General features: G+C 44.5%; 1 protein-coding gene across 1 annotated transcript in view; it reads right to left on the bottom strand.

Annotated features, from left to right (window-relative positions):
• Window positions 1-25,546, bottom strand: part of wdr37 (WD repeat domain 37) — a 154,847-nt gene that overhangs the window by 122,905 nt on the left and 6,396 nt on the right. Inside the window, 2 exon segments of the mRNA XM_085987595.1 lie at window positions 18,412-18,462; window positions 20,318-20,485. Of these exon segments, the coding sequence (XP_085843721.1) occupies window positions 18,412-18,462; window positions 20,318-20,455 (189 nt within the window). The 5' untranslated portion in view covers window positions 20,456-20,485.

Here is a 25,546-nt window from a genome sequence, read left to right as displayed (position 1 = left end):
GGAGAAAGCTGCACACAACTGTGAGCACATTGATGGTGGACTGGCTGAAGTAAGGAACTGAAGAGGTAGTACTGGATGAAATGCCCATCACAAATGAGGAGTAGATGGAGCTGATAGCCACGGAAATACTGGAGCAGCCTTCAAAGAAGTTGATCAGCGACCAAAAAAAACTCTTAAGAGTACGATGACCCTCCTGAATGATTTTTGAAGGCGAAGGGATGCACTTCCGATCTGTCTGTTGCGACATGTCCTGGATGCATGGTAATTTCCTGGAAATTCCTTAGCAGAGAGCTCCGGAGGACAGAGAGACCAAACCTAGACAGCTCCTCTCAAGTGTTACGAGTGCAAATACCAAGAGCCTTGGACTCCATCTTACACAAATCTCTCAGCGTCACAGTGGACAGGCTGCGGAATCCGCTGCAGAAATCTATGTTGGCGTGGCATAAGGGCACGAGGTAGCTTCCTCTCAAGATGATTGCAAGTGCGTCCCATCCAGCCTGCCCCATCAAAGGACTAATGAACTGCAGCTCGCAGGCAGACGCTTAACAGATGTAGTTCCAGCTGTAACATCTGATGGTGTAATATAGTGCACAGAGCACTATAGCATGATGTTCCTGTATACACTGACATTTCATTTATCTGCAATTCACGTGCGGAAGGCAGGTCTAGCTATTACTCAACAGTTTTCAACGTATGACTGATGTACCAATCATCCAGGATGTACCTCTGATTTCTTCATTTCCTCCTTGATTTCTGCTGAAACACAGCCCTCCTCATTCATGCTACATGCTCATTGTCTTTGTATTGAAAAATTGTGCACACATGCAGCAAATCGTAATTATTCTGAAAATCTTTCCTGATCTGTGGAGGAACACCCCACAACAGGAAGAGGTGAGAGAGGAAGGGGAAGGGGAAAGGAGAGAGAGAGAGTCTATGACCTTATTAAATCGATGTATCTGAAAAATAAATGCGGTGTCAAAATTGGAGACAAACGCACCTGTTTCTTCACCCAGAGAAGAGGCGTCCGGCAGGGCTGCAATTTGAGCCCGACCCTGTTCAACATATACATAAATGAACTAGCAGACATGCTGGAGCAAAGCGAGTCACCGGGTCTATGTCTCCTGGATGGAGAAGTGAAATCCCTGTTCTATGCGGACGACCTAGTTCTGCTGTCTCCCACAGAACAGGGATTACAGCAACAACTAGACCTACTCGACAAATACTGCCAAAATTGGGCCCTAACAGTAAATCTAAAGAAAACCAACATCATGATTTTTCAAAAAAGGCCCAGGTGTCAGGAAAACAAATACCAGTTTACTCTCAGTGATACCATCATAGGACACACTATGAGCTACACTTACCTTGGTCTAACCATTACAGCATCAGGGAGCTTCAGCATAGCAGTGAATGCACTAAAAGAAAAAGCCCGAAGAGCCCTATATGCAATAAAAAGAAAATTCTACAACATCCAAATTCCAATCAAAATCTGGCTAAAAATATTTGACAGCGTAATCCTGCCGATTGCGCTGTACGGTAGTGAAGTATGGGGCCCGCTCAATCACCATAGCTACACTAAATGGGAAAAACACACAATAGAAGCCCTACATGCAGAATTTTGCCGAAGCATCCTTCGCACCCAAAGGAAAACACCAACAAATGCATGCAGAGCCGAACTAGGCAGATACCCACTGATAATAAACATCCAAAAACGAGCACTAAACTTCCTAAATCACCTCAAATCTAGCTCCCGACACCCTTCATTTTAAAGCCTTCCAGACCCAAGAGCTAAACCCAGAAAAGAGTCCCCTGAGTCAGCTCCTACTGAAACTAAGTACTCCTACTCAGCCGGACCCTGACCAGTCCCAGACCAACACTGCCGTCCAAACACCAATCCGAGTGAACCAAATCATTAAACAAAGCAAAGAAACCTACCTGGAACATTGGAACAAAATAACCAAAAGCCAAAGCAGATTAGAATGTTACCGGGCCCTAAAAAGAGAATATAAACTGGCAGACTATCTCTCGACCATCAGAGACACAAAACAGAGACAGACCCTCACCAGGTACAGACTAAGCGACCACCAACTGGCAATTGAAAAAGGAAGATACAAGAAATCCTGGCAGCCTAGAGAGAATAGAATATGTGATCAATGTCTGGCAGGCGAGGTTGAGACAGAGATGCATTTCCTCCTAAAATGCGAAAAATTCAACACATCAAGAAACATATTATTTGACAAGCTCAGCCAAACAACCCCAGATTTCAAGGAATTGGATGACCTGTCAAAATTAAGATTAGTCTTGGGAGAAGGAGACAGACCATACCTTGGTGCCAAATATGTAACAACATGTCACAACCTGAGGACTGTTTAAAATTAATACTGAATATACCCACTGATGTACAAAGACTGTTTAAATTAATATTGTTTAAAGTAATATTGTATGTACCCAACGAAGGTCAAAATTGTTTGACACCAACAGAATGTTGGAAAACTGTACTTTTTGTTATGTAAGCTTTGGCAATATGGTTCCCTGTAAACTTTCATGCCAATAAAGCATTTGAATTGAATTGAGAGAGAGAGAGAGAGGAGAGAAAAAAGGGAGTTGGGGAGAGAGGCATAGGAACATAGGAAATGCTAGACTACCATCCTGGTCATTGCATGATACAATGACAATGGAGTTGTTGACTAATCATCGCAATCAATCTCTGTCAATTAGTCTATAACAGACCCGGATACAAGGTGAGGAAACCACAGTAGTGGAAAGCTTTGGGAACGATAGGTCCAAAATCATCTGCTCATCCCAAACATGCTACGCTTACCATATGTCATGTCTCAAATAAATCATGTCTCAAATAAATCCCAAAATATTTTTCTGAAAAATCTTATTTTTTGCATTTGAATGAATAAGAACATAAGAAATAGGAGCAGGAGTAGGCCATTCGGCCCTTCGAGCCTGCTCCGCCATTCAATGAGATCATGGCTGATCTTCTGCCTCAAATCCGTTCACCACCCTATCGCCATATCCCTTGATGTCTTTACTAGTTAGAAATCTATCGACTTCTGTTTTGAATATACCCAATGACTGAGCCTCCACAGCCCTCTGGGGTAGAGAATTCCAAAGATTCACCACCCTCTGTGTGAAGAAATTTCTTCTCATCTCAGTCCTAAATGGCCTACCCTTTATCCCGAGTTGTGGCCCCTGGTTTTAGACACCCCAGCCAAGGGAAACATTCTCCCAGCATCCACCCTATCAAGCCCTGTAATAATTTTGTATGCTTCAAAGAAATCCCTTTCATTCTTCTGAATTCAAGAGAATACAGGCCTAGTTTACTCAATCTCTTCTCATACGACAGTCCTGCCATCACAGGAATCAATAGCGTGAACCTTCGTTGCACTCCCTCAATGGCAAGTATATCCTTCCTTAGGTAAGGAGACCAAAATTGTACACAGTACTCCAGGTGTGGTCTCACCAAGGCCCTATATAATTGGAGTAAGACTTCTTTACTCCTGTACTCAAATCCTCTTGTAATGAAGGCCAGCATACCATTTGCCTTCCTAATGGCTTGCTGCACCTGCACATTCACTTTCAGTGACTCACGTAGAAGGACACCCAGGTCCCTTTGAGCATCTGCATTCCCCAATCTTTCACCATTTAGGAAACACTCTGCCTTTCTGTTTTTTCTACCAAAGTGGATAACTTCACATTTATCCACATTATATTCCATCTGCCATGTTCTCACCCACTTACTGAGCCTGTCGAGATCCCCTTGAAGCCTCTTCACAACTGACACTGCCACCTAGCTTTGTGTCATCAGCAAATTTGGAAATGTTACATTTAGTCCCCTCATCCAAATCATTGATATAGTTTGTGAATAGCTGGGGCCCAAGCACCGATCCTTGCGGTACCCCACTAGTCACAGCCTGCCATCCTGAAAAAGACTCGTTTATCCCTACTCTTTGTTTTCTGTCCGTTAACCAATTCTCAATCCATGCTAACATATTACCCCCAATTCCATGTGCCCTAATTTTGTTCACCAACCTCTTGTGTGGGACCTTATCGAAGGCCTTCTGAAAATCCAAATACACATAGAGTCATAGAGTTTTACAGCACAGAAAGAGGCCCTTCGGCCCATCGTGTCTGCGCCGCCCATCCATCCCTGTCCAGTCTAATCCCATTTTCCAGCATTTGGTCCATAGCCTTGTATGCAATGGCATTTCAAGTGCTCATCCAAATGCTTCTTGAATGTTGTGAGGGTTCCTGCCTCTACCACCCTTTTAGGCATTGAGTTCCACATTCCAACCACCCTCTGGGTGAAGAAGTTCCTCCTCAAATCCCCTCTAAATCTCCTGCCCCTTACCCTGAATCTATGCCCCCTTGTTATTGACCCCCCTACTAAGGGGAAAAGTTCCTCTTTATCTACCCTATCTATGCCCCTCATCATTTTGTACACCTCAATCAGGTCCCCCCTCAGCCTTCTTTGCTCCAAGGAAAACAACCCCAACCTGTTTAGTCTTTCTTCATAGCTGAGGCGCTCCATCCCAGGTAACATCCTGGTGAATCTTCTCTGCACCCTCTCCAAGGCAATCACATCCTTCCTATAGTGAAGCGACCAGAACTGCACACAGTACTCCAGCTGTGGCCTCACCAGCGTTTTGTACAGCTCCATCATAACCTCCCTGCTCTTATATTCTATGCCTCGGCTAATGAAGGCAAGTATCCCATATGCCTTTTTAACCACCTTATCTACCTGTTCCGCTGCCTTCAGGGATCTATGTACATGTACACCAAGGTCCCTCTGTACTTCCTAGGGTCCTACCACTCATTGTGTATTCCCTTGCCTTATTTGTCCTTCCAAAATGCATCACCTCGCACTTTTCAGGGTTAAATTCCATTTGCCACTTTTCCGCCCATCTGACCAACCCGTTTATATCGTCCTGTAGCCTGAGGCTTTCCTCCTCGCAATTTACCACCCCACCAATTTTCGTGTCATCTGCGAACTTACTGATCATACCTTTCACATTCTCATCCAAATCATTTATGTAGATCACAAACAACAAGGGACCCAGCACCGATCCCTGAGGTACCCCACTGGACACAGGCTTCCAGTCACAAAAGCAACCTTCGACCATCACCCTCTGCCTCCTGCCACTCAGCCAGTTTAGGATCCAACGCGCCAAGGCACCCTGGATGCCATGGGCTCTTACCTTCTTGACCAGTCTCCTATGCGGGACTTTGTCAAAAGCTTTACTGAAGTCCATGTAAACCACATCCACAGCATTTCCCTCATCCACCCCCGTAGTCACCCCCTCGAAAAATTCACTCAGATTTGTCAGACATGATTTACCCTTGACAAAGCCATGCTGACTATCCCCGATTAATCCTTGCCTCTCCAAGTGTAGACTAATTTGTCCCTCAGAATTTTTTCCAATAATTTCCCTACCACAGATGTTAGGCTTACTGGCCTGTAATTCCCTGGTTTATCCCTGCTACCCTTCTTGTATAATGGTACTACATTAGCTGTTCTCCAGTCCTCTGGTACATCCCCTGTGGCCAGAGAGGTTCTGAAAATTTGTGTCAGAGCCCCTGCAATCTCCTCCTTTGCCTCCCACAGCAGCCTGGGATACATCTCGTCCGGGCCTGGGGATTTATCCACTTTTTGGCCTGCTAAAACCGCTAGCACCTCCTCCCTCTCGATGCTAATATGTTCAAGTATGTCACAGTCCCCTTGCCCGATTTCTATGTCTGCATCGTCTTTCTCCATAGTGAACACAGATGCAAAAAATTCATTTAAAACCCCGCCTACATCATCTGGCTCTACACACATCTACCGGTTCCCCTTTGTCTACTCCACTAGTTACATCCTCAAAGAACTCCAATAGGTTTGTCAAACAGGATTTCCCTTTCATAAATCCATGTTGACGCTGCCAAATCTTACTACAGTAAACTCTTTCGTATCCGACACCGACGGGACCAGGATGGTGCGGTTGATTAAAAATTCCGGATAACAGAGAGGTAGGCAATTTTTAACAAAAAAAATAAAAACCAGTGACTAACTCGGCCATCACAGGAAACTCGGACTCAGAAAAACGAAAAATGGATGGATTCGGCAAGACTGCCGGTTATCTATTTTGCCGGTTATTAAAGAATTCCGGTTGATTAGGTGCCGTTTAAACAAGAGTTTACTGTATTAGTTTCTAAGTGCCCAGTTATTGCATCCTTTATAATAGATTCCAGCATTTTCCCAACTACTGATATGAGGCTAACAGGTCTGTAGTTCCCCGTTTTCACTCTCCCTCCTTTTTTAAATAGCGGGGTTACATTTGCTATCCTCCAATCTGCAGAAATCGTTCCAAAATTCTATAGATTCTAGAAGATGACAACCAATGCGTCCAGTATCCCAATGGCCACCTCTTTCAAAACCCTAGGATGTAGGTCATCCGGTCCTTGGGAATTATCGACTTTTAGTCCCATTAATTTTGCTAGTACTGTTTTTTTACTAATAATAATTTCTTTAAGTTCCTCATTCTCGCCATACCTTTGGTTTTCTCGTCTTTCGAATCAACACTATTGCTTTCACCATTTCCCTAGGGAGCTTGTTGCATAGATTTACCATTCAATCACTGAAATTAAATCTGTGTAGATTTGTTTTGAATTTACCCCCCCTCCCCCTTCATGTGTCCTCTTGTGCAACAGAGGGGGAAGGGAGAAGGGAAGAGAGAGGAGAGGGAAGATATTTGTTGTTGGGGTGGGGGAGGGGAGAATGATAGAGATAATTACATATAAATAACATGGAGAGGTTTTTGACCCAACCAGTGCGTATTCATGTTTATCCTCCACGAGTAGCCCTAATCCCATGTGCCCACCCTGTTCCCATATTCCTTTATCCCCTTTTCTTTCAATCACATATCTAACCTATTCTGAAATGTTGACACTATCTCTGCTTCAATCACTAACTCATGTAGTGTATTCCACAGCCTCCTAACCTTCTGTGTAAAAAAGTTACTCCTGCTTTCTGTCCTAAATCTTTTACCTTTAATCTTCCATCATTTACCCTTCAAAGCTTTCCCCAAAGTATAATTATTACTTTTATTTCTTGGATCAAAATGTGCCACCTCATTTACGACAGATTGCATTTGCCACTTATTTGCCCATTCCATCTAGTATCCCCTTGCAGCTTCCTTCAGAATTATTTCCTGTGCAAATTTTATCATCTGCAAATTTTGACACTGCTCCCTCTCACCTTAAATTCAAATCATTGACATATACAGGGAACAGAAGCCGTCCCAGAACAGAACCCTGTGGAACACTGCTACCCACTTCCAAACACTGAGAACCTACGCTTAACTCCTACTTTCTGTTTCCTCCCTCCGAACCAGTTTTTAATCCAATTTTCTACCCTTCCCCGAATTCTATACCACTTACTCTTCTCTAATAGTCTCCTGGCAAAAAAAAGCACCAGACCGGAAGATTGGGGGCAGTACAGGATACAGCAAAAGAGGACAAAGGGATTAATCAGGAAGGGGAAAATAGAATACGAAAGTAAACTTGCAGCAAACATAAAGACAGACTGCAAAAGCTTTTATCGGTATATCAGGAGGAAAAGACTGGTAAAATCCCAAGTCGGTCCCTTGCAGTCCGATTCGGGAGAATATATAATGGAGAATAAGGAAATGGCAGACCAATTAAACTCATACTTTGGTTCTGTATTCACAAAGGAGGACACAAATAACCTCCCAGGAATATCAGCAAACATAGGGACTAATGAGAGGGAGGAGCTGACAGAAATTAGTATCTCTAGGGATATGGTGTTGGGTAAGTTGAGGGGACTGAAGGCCGACAAATCCCCGGGGCCTGATAAACTACATCCTAGGGTACTTAAGGAGGTGGCCCTGGAGATAGCAGATGCTCTAAGGATCATCTTCCGGAACTCCATTGACTCGGGAACAGTACCCGTGGATTGGAGGGTAGCTAATGTTACCCCAATATTTAAAAAGGGGGGTAGAGAGAAAGCAGGGAATTATAGACCAGTAAGCCTTACATCGGTTGTGGGCAAAATGCTAGAGTCCATTATTAAGGATAAAATAGCGGAGCACTTGACAAATGGGGAAAGGATCGGACAGAGTCAACATGGATTTACAAAGGGTAAATCGTGTTTGACTAATCTGCTGGAATTTTTTGAGGAAGTAACTGGTAAAATAGATGGGGGAGAGCCAGTGGATGTGGTGTACCTTGACTTCCAGAAAGCCTTCGATAAGGTTCCACACAAAAGATTATCATGCAAAATTAAGGCTCATGGGATTGGGGGCAAAGTATTAACGTGGATAGAGAACTGGCTGGCGGATAGAAAACAGAGAGTTGGAATAAACGGCTCGTTTTCGGAGTGGCAGGCAGTGACCAGCGGGGTGCCGCAAGGATCTGTCCTGGGACCCCAGCTGTTCACAATATATATAAATGATCTGGATCAGGGAATTGGATGCAATATTTCCAAATTCGCTGACGACACTAAACTAGGAGGAGGGGTGGGCTCTGATGAGGATGTCAGGAGGCTACAGTGCGATTTGGACAGGTTGGGGGAATGGGCGGATACGTGGCAGATGCACTATAATGTGGATAAATGCGAGGTTATCCACTTTGGGGGTAAAAACAGGAGGGTGGATTATTATCTAAATGGCAATAGATTGGGAGATGGGGAAGTGCAGAGGGACCTGGGTGTTCTTGTGCACCAGTCACTGAAGGAGAGCATGCAGGTGCAACAGGCGATTAAGAAGGCAAATGGTATGTTGGCCTTCATATCAAGGGGGTTCGAGTATAGGAATAGGGATACCTTACTACAGCTGTACAAGGTGCTGGTGAGACCGCATCTGGAGTATTGTGTACAGTTTTGGTCGCCCCATCTGCGGAAGGATGTTCTTGCCATGGAAAGAGTGCAACGGCGATTCACCAGGCTGATACCTGGAATGGCGGGAATGACCTACGAGGAGAGATTGAATAGTTTGGGCTTGTACTCACTGGAGTTTAGAAGATTGAGAGGGGATCTCATCGAAACATATAAAATTATGGCAGGCCTGGACAGGCTGAATTCAGAGAGAATGTTTCCAATGGCCGGGGAGCACAGAACCAGGGGCCACAGTCTAAAAATAGCGGGCAAATCATTTAAAACAGAGATGAGGAAGAATTTCTTCACTCAAAGAGTGGTGAGCCTGTGGAATTCCCTGCCACAGAGGGCTGTGAAGGCTAATTCAATAAATATTTTCAAGAGAGAATTGGATATATTTCTGAAGGCTAAGGGGATTAAGGGTTACGGAGAAAAGGCGGGGACGGGGTACTGAACTGGTAAGATCAGCTATGATCTCAGACGAAGATCAGCCATGATCTCATTGAATGGCGGAGCAGGCTCGAAGGGCCGAATGGCCTACTCCTGTTCCTATCTCTATGTATCTATGTATCCTGTGTGGCACTTTGTCAAGACTTTCATATCACATCCATAGCATTTCCTCCAACTTCCTTATCCGTCAGTTCCTCAAAAAACTCTCAGGTTTGTCGAGCAAGATTTTCCTTTCTGAAAGCTGAATTTGCTGTTTCTAATTATTTTCTCTTCGTCTATTTAGTCATTCCTCTTTAATTAAGGATTCCAAAATTTTCCCTACCACAGATGTTAAACTAACAGGCCTATAATTACCCGGGTTAGTTCTGTCGCCCTTATTGAAAGTAGGTATTAAATTCCATACGCTCTAGTCCCCCGGCATACGTCCACTGTCACTAAAAGCCTTTCCTTTTATTTTATTATAATATTTTTCACCTCACTTTTAACCATTTGAAACTACTGCAGTCAGTTGGGGAAGGCTATGAGTAGTCGAGTAACAAAGGTTAGGAAAAATCGCAGGTTTGATCCCATCTATGCTGAGTTAGCTGAACTCAGCCAAGGAACAGTATGGGGGTATGGAGACTACAAAGTGGCCCATACTTAGATGGTAAGGAGACCTACATCAGAATGCTGTTCATAGACTACAGCTCAGCATTCAACACTATTGTAATGAAATCTGTTTGTTCTTGCCTGTATTCGTTTTGCACTCGTGTATATTACCCTCCCCCACACGGTGTATAGTTTCACTTCCTCTTTCCTGACTAACCTGTATGACTCATTCCTGCGAGCCAGTCAGTGTGTTGAGATGTTAGCTCTGATCTTAGTGATTAAAAGCCAACTTGTTAAAGTCTATAACTTCTAGTTTTGTGGTTATTGAAGGCACATCAATTTTAATCACTAAAGAATACTAGGATGGATCGACTCCTAAAACCAGAGCGTCTGGACTTGGATCCACATTCTGCTGAAGCATCAAATCAATTTGGACACTGGCTCAAATGCTTCGAACTCTTCGCGAGGGCCTCATCCGCTAGCGAGGTAGATAAACTGAGTCTACTGACTACTCGCGTTAATCATCGGATTTATTCGTTCATCCGGGACGCCACCTCTTACACGGAGGCCATCACTATCCTGAAGGCCCAATACCAGAGGCCAGTAAACGAAGTGTACGCCAGACATCTGCTGGCTACACGCAGGCAGTGACCTGAGGAATCAATGGACGATTTCTTACAGGGCCTAAAGGACTTGGTCCGGGACTGTAACTGCAAGGCCGTGACGGCCAACGCGTACTCTGACGAATTGGTCCGCGATTCCTTCATCACGGGCCTCAAATCGAATTATATCCGGCAGAGACTGCTGGAGGAGGTGGTCCTGGACTTAAAAAAGGCAGTGGCCACTGCGCGATCGCTGGACGTGGCCCAGAAAAACTCTGACTCTTATTCTTCCGGCCATGCGGCCCTCACCGCCTCGTGCGCGCCGAGCGGGCCGCCATCTTGGAATCAGCCATCTTCCCCATCCAGGTCTCAAACCAGCTCTACACCGCCGGAGTCCCCACACAGAAGTTCACCCAGGAGTCCTACCACAGCGGCAATGTCTCGAGGCATGAAATGCTACTTCTGCGGCCAGGCCAAGCACCCCAGACAACGATGCCCAGCGAAGGACGCTACACGTTTCAAATGTAAAAGGGGCATTTTAGCAAAGTCTGCAGGGGGAATCCGATTTCGAACTCCGTCACCGCCTCGTGCGTGCCGTGTGGGCCGCCATCTTGGGATCCGCCATCTTTTCCCGACTCAACGGCCGCCCAAGGCCCAACAGTGGCTTCGATCACGGTGGATCAATCCAGGCCACACCCGTTGACAAAATCCATGATGGACATACAGGTAAACGGGAATTTAACGAAATGTTTAATTGACTGTGGGAGTACCGAGAGTTTTATCCACCCTAGCCTGGTACGGCAGCACTCATTAACGGTAACCCCTACACGGAGCAGAATTGCTATGGCTGCTAAGCCCCACACTTCGGACATTTTGGGCTACTGTGTGGTAACACTGACTGTAAAAGGCACGGACTACAAGGATTTTAAACTCCTCGTGATGCCAGAACTCTGTGTTAATGTAATCTTGGGCCTGGACTTCCAGTGCCACCACGAAAGTGTCACGCTAGCATATGGCGGGTCCCAGCCGCCACTCACAGTCTGTGGCCTATCAACCTTAAAAATCAGCCCGCCCTCTTTATTCGCTAATCTCGCTCCGAACTGTAGGCCCATAGCGACCAAAAGTAGACGGTACAGTCTGGAAGACAGGCACTTTATCAAGGCGGAAGTGGACAGACTCCTGCGGGAAGGCATTATTGAATGCAGTACCAGTCCGTGGCGTGCCCATGTAGTCATAGTTAAAAATAGCGAAAAGAAACGGATGGTAATTGACTACAGCCAGACTGTTAATATCTATACCCAGCTGGACGCCTACCCTTTACCCCGCATATCAGAAATGGTCAACCAGATCGCGCAATACCGAGTCTTCTCGACTATCGACCTCAAATCCGCGTATCACCAGCTCCCCATTAGAACGGAGGACCGCCCATACACCGCCTTTGAGGCGAACGGACGCCTCTACCATTTTCTCAGAGTGCCCTTCGGGGTAACAAATGGGGTCTCGGTCTTCCAACGTGAGATGGACCGCATGGTTGACGAGAATAAACTACAAGCTACCTACCCCTATCTGGACAATGTCACTATCTGCGGGCACAACCAGCAAGACCATGATCTAAATCTTGTGAGATTTTTAAAAACTGCCCTAAAGCTGAATCTAACCTACAACGAAGACAAATGTGTCTTCAACACAACCCGTCTCTGTATCCTCGGCTGTGTGGTGGAAGATGGGGTAATTGGACCGGACCCTGACCGATTACGCCCCCTAAAGGAACTGCCCCTGCCACACAATCCCAAAGCTTTAAAAAGGTGCCTGGGATTTTTTTCGTATTATGCCCAATGGGTGCCCAATTACTCTGATAAGGCCCGACCCCTCATTAAATTGACGTCCTTCCCACTATCAGCTGAAGCTCGGGAGGCTTTCAGCAGTATCAAACAGGACATTGAAAGGGCTGCACTGTGTGCAGTGGACGAAAGCATTCCCTTTCAAGTCGAAAGCGATGCGTCAGACTTTGCTTTAGCTGCGACCCTCAATCAGGCTGGGAGACCTGTGGCCTTCTTCTCCCGAACCCTTCAGGGACCTGAAATCAGGCACTCTTCTGTCGAGAAGGAGGCACAGGCTATAGTGGAGGCAGTGCGGCACTGGAGACACTACCTAGCCGGCAAACGTTTCACCCTGCTCACCGACCAGCGGTCGGTGGCTTTCATGTTTAATAACAAACAAAGGGGGAAAATCAAGAATGACAAAATACTCAGGTGGAGGATCGAACTATCCACGTTCGACTATGATATTATGTACAGGCCGGGAGCCCTTAATGAACCCCCAGACGCCCTATCGCGGGGAATGTGTGCCAGCATTCATACGGACAAATTACAGGGTCTCCACAACGACCTCTGTCACCCAGGGGTCACCCGACTATACCATTTTATAAAGTCCCGCAATCTGCCCCACTCCATCGAGGAGGTCAGGGCAATGACCAGAGCCTGCTGCATCTGTGCGGAATGCAAGCCTCGTTTCTACAGGCCTGACCGTGCACACCTTATCAAAGCCACACGGCCATTCGAGCGCCTAAGTCTGGACTTCAAGGGACCCCTTCCCTCTGCCGACCGTAACGTATACTTCCTCAATATCATCGATGAATATTCCCGCTTCCCCTTCGCCATTCCCTGCCCAGACATGACCAGTGCCACGGTCATCAAGTGTCTCGGTAATCTATTCTGCATGTTTGGCATGCCGAACTACATACACAGCGATAGGGGGACGTCATTTATGAGTGATGAACTGCGCCAGTTCTTGCTCTCAAAGGGGATAGCCACTAGCAGAACCACTAGCTACAACCCCCGGGGTAATGGGCAAGTGGAAAGGGAGAATGCTACTGTTTGGAAGGCTGTCACGTTAGCCTTAAAGTCAAAAGGCCTTCCGACCTCCCGCTGGCAGGAAGTCCTCCCAGACGTGCTCCACTCCATAAGGTCTCTGTTATGTACAGCCACTAACGCTACCCCTCACGAAAAGATGTTCGTTTTCCCCCGGAAATCGACCTCGGGCATATCTCTACCCGCGTGGCTGACGTCCCCAGGGACAGTACTATTGCGGAAGCACGTGAGAGGCCATAAAACGGACCCCCTTGTGGAAAAGGTACAGCTCCTCCATGCAAACCCTCAGTACGCCTATATCGAATACTCTGACGGGCGAGAGGACACTGTTTCCATAAAAGACCTCGCTCCCTCGGGGAGCGGAGAGAACGATGAGAGACTACCCGAGGAAGACCTACACAAAGAGACAGGACGCCCAGAGGTATCAATACCCAACTTTAACCTGGAGGACACTGCAGATAACCTGGAAGACATTGCGGAGGCCCGGACAGCGGAGGAACCAGAATCCACTCCCCTAGAGGCACCCTAACCGGCTTTGCGCCGATCACTGAGAACCGCAAAACCTCCTGACAGACTCACTTATACCAACTTTTAAGAAACATCACCCCGATGGACTAAATCTAAAGAAGGGGTGAATGTAATGAAATCTGTTCGTTCTTGCCTGTATTCGTTCTTGCCTGTATTCGTTTTGCACTCATGTATATTACCCTCCCCCACACGGTGTATAGTTTCACTTCCTCTTTCCTGACTAACCTGTATGACTCATTCCTGCGAGCCAGTCAGTGTGTTGAGATGTTAGCTCTGATCTTAGTGATTAAAAGCCAACTTGTTAAAGTCTATAACTTCTAGTTTTGTGGTTACTGAAGGCACATCAACTATCGTCCCCAACAAGCTGGCCACCAAACTCCAAACTCTTGGCCTGAACACTTCCCTCTGCAACTGGACCCTGGACTTCCTAACAAACAGACCCCAGTCTGTCAAATTAGGTAACCACACCTCCCCCCCCCCGACCCCGAACACGGGGGCCCCACAAGGATGTGTGCTGAGCCCCCTCCTCTACTCCCTCTTCACCCACGACTGTGTGGCTGTTCATGGTTCCAACACCATCATCAAGTTTGCGGATGATACCACGGTAGTAGGCCAGATCACCAACAACGATGAGTCAGCCTACAGGGAGGAGGTCCAGCATCTCGTGAAGTGGTGCGCCGATAACAACCTGGCCCTTAACATCAAGAAAACCAAAGAAATCATTGTGGACTTCAGGAAGTCTAAAGGCGGAAGTCACACCCCCATCCACATCAATGGGGCTGTGGTGGAAAGCTTTAAGTTCCTTGGAGTCCACATCACGGAAGACCTCTCCTGGTCCCTCAATACCTCCTCTCTGGTGAAGAAGGCCCAGCAGTGCCTATATTTCCTAAGGAGGCTGAAGGGATGTAACCTGTCACCCCTGATCCTCTCTAACTTTTACCGCTGCACAACAGAGAGCATCCTGACAAACTGTATCACAGTATGGTATGGCAGCTGTAGCTACGACCGGAAAGCCCTGCAGCGGGTAGTCAAAACTGCCCAACGCATTACCGGCACCCGGCTACCGGCCATAGAGCACATATACCAGAAACGCTGTTTACGGAGGTCACGGTCCATCATCAAAGACCCTACCCACCCCAGCCACAGTCTGTTCACCCCCCTGCCATCTGGGAGACGCTACAGATGCATTCACACCTGTACGACCAGATTTAGGAACAGCTTCTTTCCCAGGGCTGTCATCCTACTGAACTCCACAAATAAACTCTAAAGCCTGCACATCTGCCGATGCACTTTATTATGGTTATGTTTATGTTAATGTATTACAAGCCAAATGTATGTTGAATGTTTAAATGTCTTAATCTAAATGTACACTCTCGGGAGCCGCAAGCCTACATTTCGTTGTACTGCACTTGTGCACTAACAATGACAATAAAAGTTGATTTGATTTGATTTGATTTGATTTGACTTGAGGTAGGGAAACGGCGGGAATCTTTTTTTTATTATAAAAAGGTTAGTTTTTTTTTTAACCCCTCATCTTAACTGAACAACATTAGCTGCAATTGCGCAGTTGCCTAGGCTTAGCTGAGGTGGCCCAGGCAGTCGAATAGGCTGCTGATGCCATCAAGACTTGCACACAAAGAACGGCTATTTGGGCGAGATCCTGGAGGGTTTCTGGGGCCACGGTTCTATACCCCAATGAGTCAATGTCTTCATGAATTTGGTGGGAGGTTGATGATAGACAGAACAAAAAGTATGATATATTTATGGTCAACTGAACGCGAGTTGAGCCAGATGATACCAAGGGCATAGCCATGGCTTTTTGGGGCTGTGTTAGCTTTTATGAAGCTGCTGATCAGTGTTTTCTAGGTTGTCATGCATACTGAAGGTCGTAGGGGAAGGGAAGTTGGAGGGAAATAAGGGCTTTTTTCAGTTTTCAGGTCTTTACAAAGAACGAGTTAGGAGTAAGATATGTGCACTGAGTCTCAATTTCAGCACAGAGAAGATAAAAGAAAGCAGAAAGACTGTGTAGGAACAGGAGGAACAAGATAGGGAAGTTCAGAGAAGCAATAACCATATTGGTATTAATAAAAGGAGAAAAGAAAAGTGTCAATGGAGAGCAATGAGAGATGGAGCCTCTACAAGACTAGCTTTTTCTTGTATTCTGTGTTAGAGTGCAAGATGTTAGAAAGGCCTTTCCAGAGCAGTATTCAAGTCTAGGACAAACTTGGACTTAATAGAAAATTAAGAGTTCGAGAGGAAAACGCAATTTGGTACAAGAGTGCACATAGAAATGGAACGGAGCTGAGTCACCATAATGAGGTCGCCTGATTACAGCCTTTAAAAGAAAGAACCCGCACTTATATAGCATCTTAGCAGATCCTCAGGATGTCCCAAAGCGCTTCACAGTCAATGAATTACTTTTTGAACTGTAATCGCTATTATTATGCAAGTCAACATGGCAGCCAATTTGCACATGACCAGTAAATGAGACAAATAACCAGATGAAATAACAACAGAAAATGCTGGAAAAACTCAGCAGGCCAGGCAACATCCGTGGAGAGAAAACAGAGTCAACGTTTCGGGGCAAACCCTTTGTCAAGACTGGAAAAGCACAGGAAATGAAATAGATTAAAAGGCCAGGCTGGGAGAGAACAAAAGAGAAGAGAAGAGACATTAAGAGGTATTCAAAACGAGACAAGATGGTGATAGGACTAGTGGAGACAAAAGACGGCTCTAGATTAGGTGTGAAATGTGCTGGCAGAATGGGAGACAGCTGCCATGTGGGAGAGAAAAAAAGGGTTGGATGACCACTTTGCGGAACACCTCCGTTCAGTCCGTAAGGATGACCCCGAGCTTCCGGTCGCATTCCGACTCCGACCTCACCGTACTCGGGCTCTTGCATTGTTCCACGGAAGCTCAGCGTAAGCTCGAGGAACAGCACCTCATCTTCCGATTAGGCACTTTACAGCCTTCCGGACTCAATATTGAGCTCAACAATTTCAGATCATAACCTCGGCCCCCATTACATTTTTACTTATTTTTTATCCACACCTTTGTTTTGGCCCTTTCCCCCCCCCCCCCACTTTTTTCCTCTCCCACATGGCAGCTGTCTCCCATTCTGCCAGTGCATTTCACACCTAATCTAGAGCCGTCTTTTGTCTCCACTAGTCCTATCACCATCTCGTCTCGTTTTGAATACCTCTTAATGTCTCTTCACTTCTCTTTTGTTCTCTCCCAGCCTGGCTTTTTAATCTATTTCATTTCCTGTGCTTTTCCAGTCTTGACAAAGGGTTTGCCCCGAAACGTTGACTCTATTTTCTCTCCACAGATGTTGCCTGGCCGGCTGAGTTTTTCCAGCATTTTCTGTTGTTATTTCGGATTTCCAGCATCTGCAGTATTTTGCTATCAAATAATCAGATGATCTGTTTTGGATGGTGTTGGTTGAGGGAAGAATGTTGGCCAGAACACCAAGAGAACTTCCTGCTCAATATTCCCCATTAGCTGCCTGGTGCGCTCAGCAGGTCCCGCGCAGCCGGTGTGCTGCTTTTGAATAGAAAAACTGCACATGCGTGGTACTTTGAAACAAAAATTAGAGGGGAGCATTGTTCCTGCTCTTCAAAAAGCTAGCATGAACAAGCAGGCAATGCCTCATTTTAACGTCCTATACAAAAGACAGCACCTCTGACAATGCAGAGCTCCCTAAATACTCCACAAAATACTGCTCAGATCCTGGAGTGCAGCTTGAGCTCACAACCTCTGACTCAGAGGCAAGAGTGCCACCAAAGTCAATGTACTATTGTGAGCCGAGAAAAAAAAACTAACTTCAGGGCAGCTTAAAGAGGTTTAATATGAAGAACCCACTGCACGAATGGTGTAACAGTAGCAAATCGAGGTGCTGCTGATTGAGAAGCAGGAGCAGGGCAGCCCTTTTTGTGGAGCAATAAAAAGGTGTTACCAATTTAGTGGAAATGAACAAGCTATTATTGAGAACTTGTCGTACAAATGAGAGTCTGTTATTGCCGTGCAGTGTAATTGCTTAATGTTTCCTGACAGGATTATTGCTTAGTAACAAATGCAGGTCAAGATTTTGATCAGTGGTAACCTAGCCTTTTTGTATTGTATGGGAACAACAAGCAAAATAGTCTATATTCCCATAATTGTGGGCTACATCTATGTGAATCTACTATATTACCCATTGAACATATCAGATCAAAAGCAACTTTGAAAATAACACTTCAAAACTATCATACATTACTGTAATCAACCAAGTTTAATTCATCACCCCTGCTCCCCATCCTCTTGGCTTCTTCCCACTTCTAGAATCAGCAACTAACAAAATGCATATGCTCATCAAAAGCTAGATTACTAAACATCAGGAAGAATGTTTGTATAGTGTGATCTTCATGAGCATTGGCCATTCACTTTAAGGAATTAAAAGAAAATTAAAACGTGCACACCACCAAAGCTCTCTAGCCACGTTCAGTACATTTACACCAACCTCCACTGACTGCACACAGACTTCCTCACAGACAGCCGACATCATCGCTCCCTACAAATAGCAAGAAAACGAATGGCAATATTTTTACATTAAAAAAAAAATATGTAAACAAAAGCTTGGAGGGAATGATAGGTTAAAATTCCAAAAGTGGGCGGTGATAATATATAAAACTGGTTTAAAAGATCAAAATTCCTCAATTAGACTCAACTCACTCCCAGGTATTTATCACTTTCAAAATAATATACATCATGTACATATTGAGCTGTAAAAATTATTAATGTTATGAGAACAGGAATATACTATTTCATGCATAACAATTCTGACTGTTATAATTTACTCCCATTAATTGTCCAGTACTTTTCCAGTTTCAATGACAACTTCTAATTTCTATTACAATATAAATGTAAATTTAAGCGTACAGTTCTACACTCTCCACCTCCGTTCTCATCATTAATAATGATAATTCTGCCACATATGCACAACATATAAGGTGGCCCACACACAGGATACCCCTTTAAAGAATAGCATTATGACCTACGCAAAAGATACCTCAGTCACCAAAAAAAGCAGGAAGTTTGACTTACATGCACACTGACTATTCCGCATGCTGCCACCACTGTGCACAGACAGGGAGTAAAAGATGTAGAAGCAAGAGAAATGAGAGCAGAAAACTGGGAGCAGGACAGAGGCAAGTGTTGCTGGAAGCCCAGAGCCGATAGCAGGTTGGAACCGGGCTAGGAGAGCAGATGTGCGTGCTTTCCCAGAGTGAGCTATAGAACCAATCACCACAATGACTCATGTATAAGATGCCTAGCACACCCATGTTCAACCATCAAACAATAACCTAATTTCTAGTCTTGTGAATAGGGAATAATCATTTGTGTACAACTCTAACCAGTGCCTTAATCTGTGCAATTACAAGGTTCTTCACCAATAAAATTGCTTTTTTACTGAGAAAGCCCACATTAAATCTATACTTAACAGGATTATACACCAGTACATGAAACCTATTAAGTGGATTATACCCATTTCTACAACATTATGAAATATTGTTATCAAGCTTAGTTAGAATAAAAGACTTAATTAAGCCACTCCCAAATATTTAACTTTGAAGGTATATTTTTGTGCATGCGCACAAATTAAATGTGTCAAATTCAATGAATATTGATACAATGCATTTAATTCATACATAATGTGATGAAGTTAGAATATTGTTTCTTGCATAATTATATTTTGTCTGGGCATTTTAGTGCAATGTGTTTCTTCCATTCATTTATTGCAGATACATTTGTTTGTAATCGCCATGAGATTGGTTATTTCGCCCTCTCTCAGCTTTTTCTTCAATACTTCAACAGTTTAAGAAGGATGCACATAACCCATTTAACACTCAACATAAAAAGCACACGACAGCAAGATCACACGGTGTTTAGCGTTTTAACCTTAAATGCAGTTGGAGGCATTACACTCAAAATCTGCTGCAAGGTCACTCCATTAAGTTTCTGCACACTGCTTTATTTAACATCCATCACTTACAAAAATGCTGTCAAGGATTAAAAACAAAAAACGCTGGGAATACACAGCAGTTTCAGGGTCTGAAAAAAGAAAAAAAAAACAAGTTAATGTTCCAGGTTGGGATGAAGGGTTTCAACCCAAAATTTTAACCTGTTTCTTCATCTTTTCAGATGGCAACAGATCTGCTGTGTATTACCAGCACGTGCAAGCAAGAGTCAGGTCTGGCCAGTAGCTAATTCTTCCTTTTGGAGCTAAACTAATATTTGTTTTTTTTTTAATGCATTTCTAATCACAGAATCAATACAATAGCCAATGAGTTTAAAATCGGTCAGTTAGTAGCACTGATACCATCACAATCTCCAAGTTTCCAATAACCAGTATTAGTTTACACTACCTGTCCTTCCAGCATTTCGCGCTGTGATGCGACACGTTCCTGCTCAGAGCTGTTTGTCCTTCTAATGGAGATAGTGTGGGATTTACGTTTCTGTTTCACCTGCCGTGCAGCTGCACTGCTTCCACTTTCAATAGGCATCACTTCCTGGTGATCTCTTCACCTGGTCTCCTACAAAGATTTTTTAAGAACTTTAGTCTGCGTCATATATGCATCATTTGACAAATACCAACCACACACATAGAATCGTAGAATGATGCAGCACAAAAGGAGGCCATTCGGCCGATTGTGCTTGTGCCAGAATTTGTCATTCTTTGGAAACATCCCTCACCAAATCACACCATTTAACAAGAATGCCCAAAGCGCTGCGCTGCACAGCCACGGAATTACTTTACGCAGCGTCATCGCTGTTATGTAGCCAAATGTAACCACCAATTTGCGCACAAAAAAGGTGTCACAAACAGCATTAAGATGAATGTGTTAATGTGTTTTATGGTGTTGATTGAGGGAAGAATGTTGGCCAGAAGAACACAGGGGGTAACTTCCTGCTCCTCCTCAAAAAACTGAAATGGGATCTTTCATGTTCACCTGAAAAGACAAACAGGGACTTGGTTTAATGTCTCTCCAACAGATGGCAGCTCCAACATTGCAACACGTCATCGGTACTACACTAAAATGTCAATCTAGATTAGGTGCTCAAGTCAAGGCTGTGGGTTCAAGTCCCTTGCCAAGAGTTGGTAAACACAAAAAAAGGAATCTGCTGCATTATAAAATATACACAAAATTAACTAACATCATTGCAATAACTTTATGTACTAGCTGAGGAACAGAAAATGAAGTAAGAATTAGAAACATAGAAAAATAGGAGCAGGAGTAGGCCATTCGGCCCTTCGAGCCTGCTCCGCCATTCAATATGATCATGGCTGATCCTCTATCTCAATACCATATTCCTGCTCTCTCCCCATACCCCTTGATGCCTTTTCTGTCTAGAATTGATGGTATAACAGAAAAAGACCGTACAAACATTTATCCAAGAATTTCTACCACAATTTATTGCATCAGGTCGGTTGCAACCACCTTCAGTCAGAAGTGCCGAGTGGATGATCCATATCAGCCTGCTCCCGAGGACCCCACCATCACAGAAGCCAGTCTTCAGCCAATTCGATTCACTCCACGTGATATCAAGAAACGGCTGAGCGCACTGGGTACAGCAAAGGCTGTGGGTCCCGACAACATCCCGGCTGTCGTGCTGAAGACTTGTGCTCCAGAACTAGCCGCGCCTCTAGCCAAGCTGTTCCAGTACAGCAACAACACTGGCAACAATGTGGAAAACTGCCCAGTTATGTCCTGTCCATAAAAAGCAGGACAAATCCAATCCGGCCAATTACCGCCCCATCAGTCTACTCTCAATCATCAGCAAAGTGATGGAAGGTGTCATCGACAGTGCTATCAAGCGGCACTTACTCACCAATAACCTGCTCACTGATGCTCAGTTTGGGTTCCGCCAAGACAACTCGGCTCCCGACCTCATTACAACCTTGGTCCAAACATGGACAAAGAAGCTGAATTCCAGAGGTGAGGTGAGAGTGACTGCCCTTGACAGCAAGGCAGCATTTGACCGAGTGTGGCATCAAGGAGCCCTAGTAAAACTGAAGTCAATGGGAATCGGGGGGAAAACTCTCCACTGGCTGGAGTCATACCTAGCACAAAGGAAGATGGTTGTGGTGGTTGAAGGTCAATCATCACAGCCCCAGGACATCGCTGCAGGGGTTCCTCAGGGCAGTGTCCAAGGCCCAACCATCTTCAGCTGCTTCATCAATGACCTTCCCTCCAACATAAGGTCATAAATGGGGATGTTCACTGATGACTGCACAGTGTTCAGTGCCATTCACAACTCCTCAGATAATGAAGCAGTCCATGCCCGCATGCAACAAGACCTGGACGACGTTCAGGCTTGCACTGATAAGTGGCAGGAAGCATTCGCGCCACAGAAGTGCCAGGCAATGACTATCTCCAATAAGTGAGAGTCTAGCCACCTCCCCTTGACATTCAACGGTATTACTATCGCCGAATCCTCCACTATCAACATCCTGGGGGTCACCGTTAACCAGAAACTTAACTGGACCAGCCACATAAATACTGTGGCAACAAGAGCAGGTCAGAGGCTGGGTATTCTGTGGCGAGTGTCTCACCTCCTGACTCCCCAAAGCCTTTCCACCATCTACAAGGCACAAGTAAGGAGTGTGATGGAATACTCTCCACTTGCCTGGATGAGTGCAGCTCCAACAACACTCAAGAAGCTCGACACCATCCAGGACAAAGCAGCTCACTTGATTGGCACCCCATCCACCACTTTAAACATTCACTCCCTCCATCACCGGCGTACCGTGGCTGCAGTGTGTACCATCTAGAAGATGCACTGCTCACCAAGGCTTCTTCGGCAGCACCTCCCAAACCCACAACCTCTTCCACCTAGAAGGACAATGGCAGCAGGTGCAAGGGAACACCACCACCTCCAAGTTCCCCTCCAAGTCACACACCATCCTGACTTAGAAGTATATCGCCGATCCTTCATTGTCGCTGGGTCAAAATCCTGGAACTCCCTCCCTAACAGCACTGTGGGAGTACTTTCACCACACGGACTGCAGCGGTTCAAGGCGGCGGCTCACCACCACCTTCTCAAGGGCAATTAGGGATGGGCAATAAATGCCGGCCTTGCCAGCGACGCCCACATCCCATAAATGAATTTTTAAAAAGATAAGTTTCCATATGGGCGAAAGACAGTAACACACACCAAAATGGTTTGCGGCACATCCAAGCCCATGTTACTATACGCAATATAAACAATTAAGTTTACTGTGCCAAATTTAGTCAATTTACAATAAGCTTTAAAAGTTAAATTAATATTGACACAGTCTTAGTATTATCCTTTCTACCTCAAATGATGTCCATTTTCTTACTTCCCCAACCCCCAAAAGAACAAATTCTTGCTGGTACCGGCAGCTCGCTGACATGTCACTGAAGTAGCCATTTTTTAAACCCATCAGCCCAGTGAGCTTTGACAGACTATTTGACCATTGATGGGGATGGGACAGCTGAGTATAGTCCTGGCCACTCAACATCCACTGAAACACATTCTAGCGGGGTCACTTTAGCAGTCAAAAGCAGGCACTCCAGCTGAATTTTCCCTAGTTAAAAATACTGCAGGTATATATCTTTTTCCATTGTCAAAATTACAAAATTGATGACTCATTTCTGTGCAAAGCCCATTACTTAAATGAGAGTCACATGAAAGGAGCTTTCCTCCTTTCCAGCGGGACGTTGCTATGGTAGAGTACAGCTTAAAAATGCTTAGAAATAGAGTATACCCATAACAGAACTTTTGCACTCAGATTATACTTTCTTAATTTACTTCGACATCTGCTATTTAGTGCCAAAAAACTGAAAAGAATGCTGTTCTCTAATATAAATCTGCTAACAATGTGACTGGAAGAATCTATCATTTACTACCATCACATTAAAAAAAAGCCAACTCGAATTTGTTCAATGCATTTTTCCATTAAATGTCACTTCAACATTCAAGAGCTTTTGCAATACACAGCACACCTTAAACTTCACAGCACTATAATGAAGGATACATCAAAAAAAGTATTAATTTACAAAAATAAATTAAGTGACTTTCATTAGATACCTCACCAATAAAAGGAAATATTTTGGCTATCCCGGTCAGAGAGACGGAGAACAGAAAAGCAAGACAGGACAAAGAATAAGACAAAAACAATGAGCTACAAGGGGGGTAAACACTCAAAAGGCAAAGGACACACCAAAATATATCTGAAAAGAAACTTGAAACGAGAGCAAAAAGCAGGAAAACTAGACCATGAGGTCGGAGCAGAATCAGCTGGCAAGCATACTCTGTCTGGGTGCTGATTGCTGGAATGCATATATTCCAACTGTGCCAACAGGGAATTATAAACTATTACAAGCATTTAAGCTGATAAAACGCTTTACACAATATGCATCACCAAAATCCCCAGATTGCTAATAATCCTGCTGAAACAAAACATCCCCAGATTTCTAATATCCCTGTAAATGCAACAATGCAAAGAGATCCTAGACTATTTCAGCCCTAATATGCACGCCACATGGCATGCAAACACCACAGCTTACTGAGCCCACTCTTTCAAAACAGAATCTTTACAACTTGCATTTGTTGCGGATGTAACAGCATTTTTAATCACTTGAAGGTAACAAGTAATCATAAATAAAACACTGAAGTCGAAAAATAGATGTTTTACTTTGACCAAAAAGAATCATGTGCAATCCCCTGGATAATTAACTTATATTCATTATTTCACCCTGACCCAATATTCACATACATTCCCAAATTCCTACCATGACTACTACTATGTTGCTCCATGCACCTGAACTTATCTCCATTATCTTAAAACCCCTTATTAACAAGATTTAAAAATAGAGCTGTTTGATACAATAATATGTTGAAAAGTATAAAACATGCACACCATTTTGTGGAAGCAAAAGAAAACCCTATTCTCTAGTCTCTCAAAGACTAGGATAAGTACAGATGGAGGAGGCCATTCTCATCCTTCCATTGAAATACCCACATCCTAACATCGAACTGCACCTTGACTGACTCCAGAGGTTTTGCCTCAATCATCTTACCCAGAAGACCATTCCAGATATTAATCACATTTTAGTCAAAGAAGTGCTTCCTGCCATCAGTCCTAAAGCTGCCTTTTACCAGTTTGTACCTATATTCCTTTGTTCTGCTGTTTTGTTTAAATTGAAACCGTGCTCAGGATTAACTTTTTCTATCTCTTTATAAAGTCCGCTCTCATTTGCCTCCTTTGAAAGCTGAAGAGGTCATGTTTTTCGTAGCCTTTCCTCAGAACTCAAGTCCTCTATTACTGAGGATCTACCTTGGCCTATCTCTGCACCATTTCTAGGGCTCTCTCTGTCTTGGTGACCAGAATTGAACACGATATACATGATGAAGTCTGACAAGAGCACTATACAGCTTTGCATGATACTTGGACTTGAATCTTACTGATTTAGCGATCGTGTTATACCAAGAGATAAGCTGATTTGAGCAGCTCCTGCTTTGAACTGAATCTTCAAAGCTGTGCGTGCTAATGAACTTGCAACGCACTATTGGGGACCCATGAACAATGATATGTTTAACAAATTAAAATTAAAGCTCTATTATAGCCC

The sequence above is a fragment of the Somniosus microcephalus genome, chromosome 5 (assembly GCF_052327205.1).
Source record: "Somniosus microcephalus isolate GS21.2 chromosome 5, FLI_Smic_1.0, whole genome shotgun sequence".
Classification (NCBI taxonomy): domain Eukaryota; kingdom Metazoa; phylum Chordata; class Chondrichthyes; order Squaliformes; family Somniosidae; genus Somniosus; species Somniosus microcephalus.
This window is presented reverse-complemented; position numbering and strand designations above follow the sequence as displayed.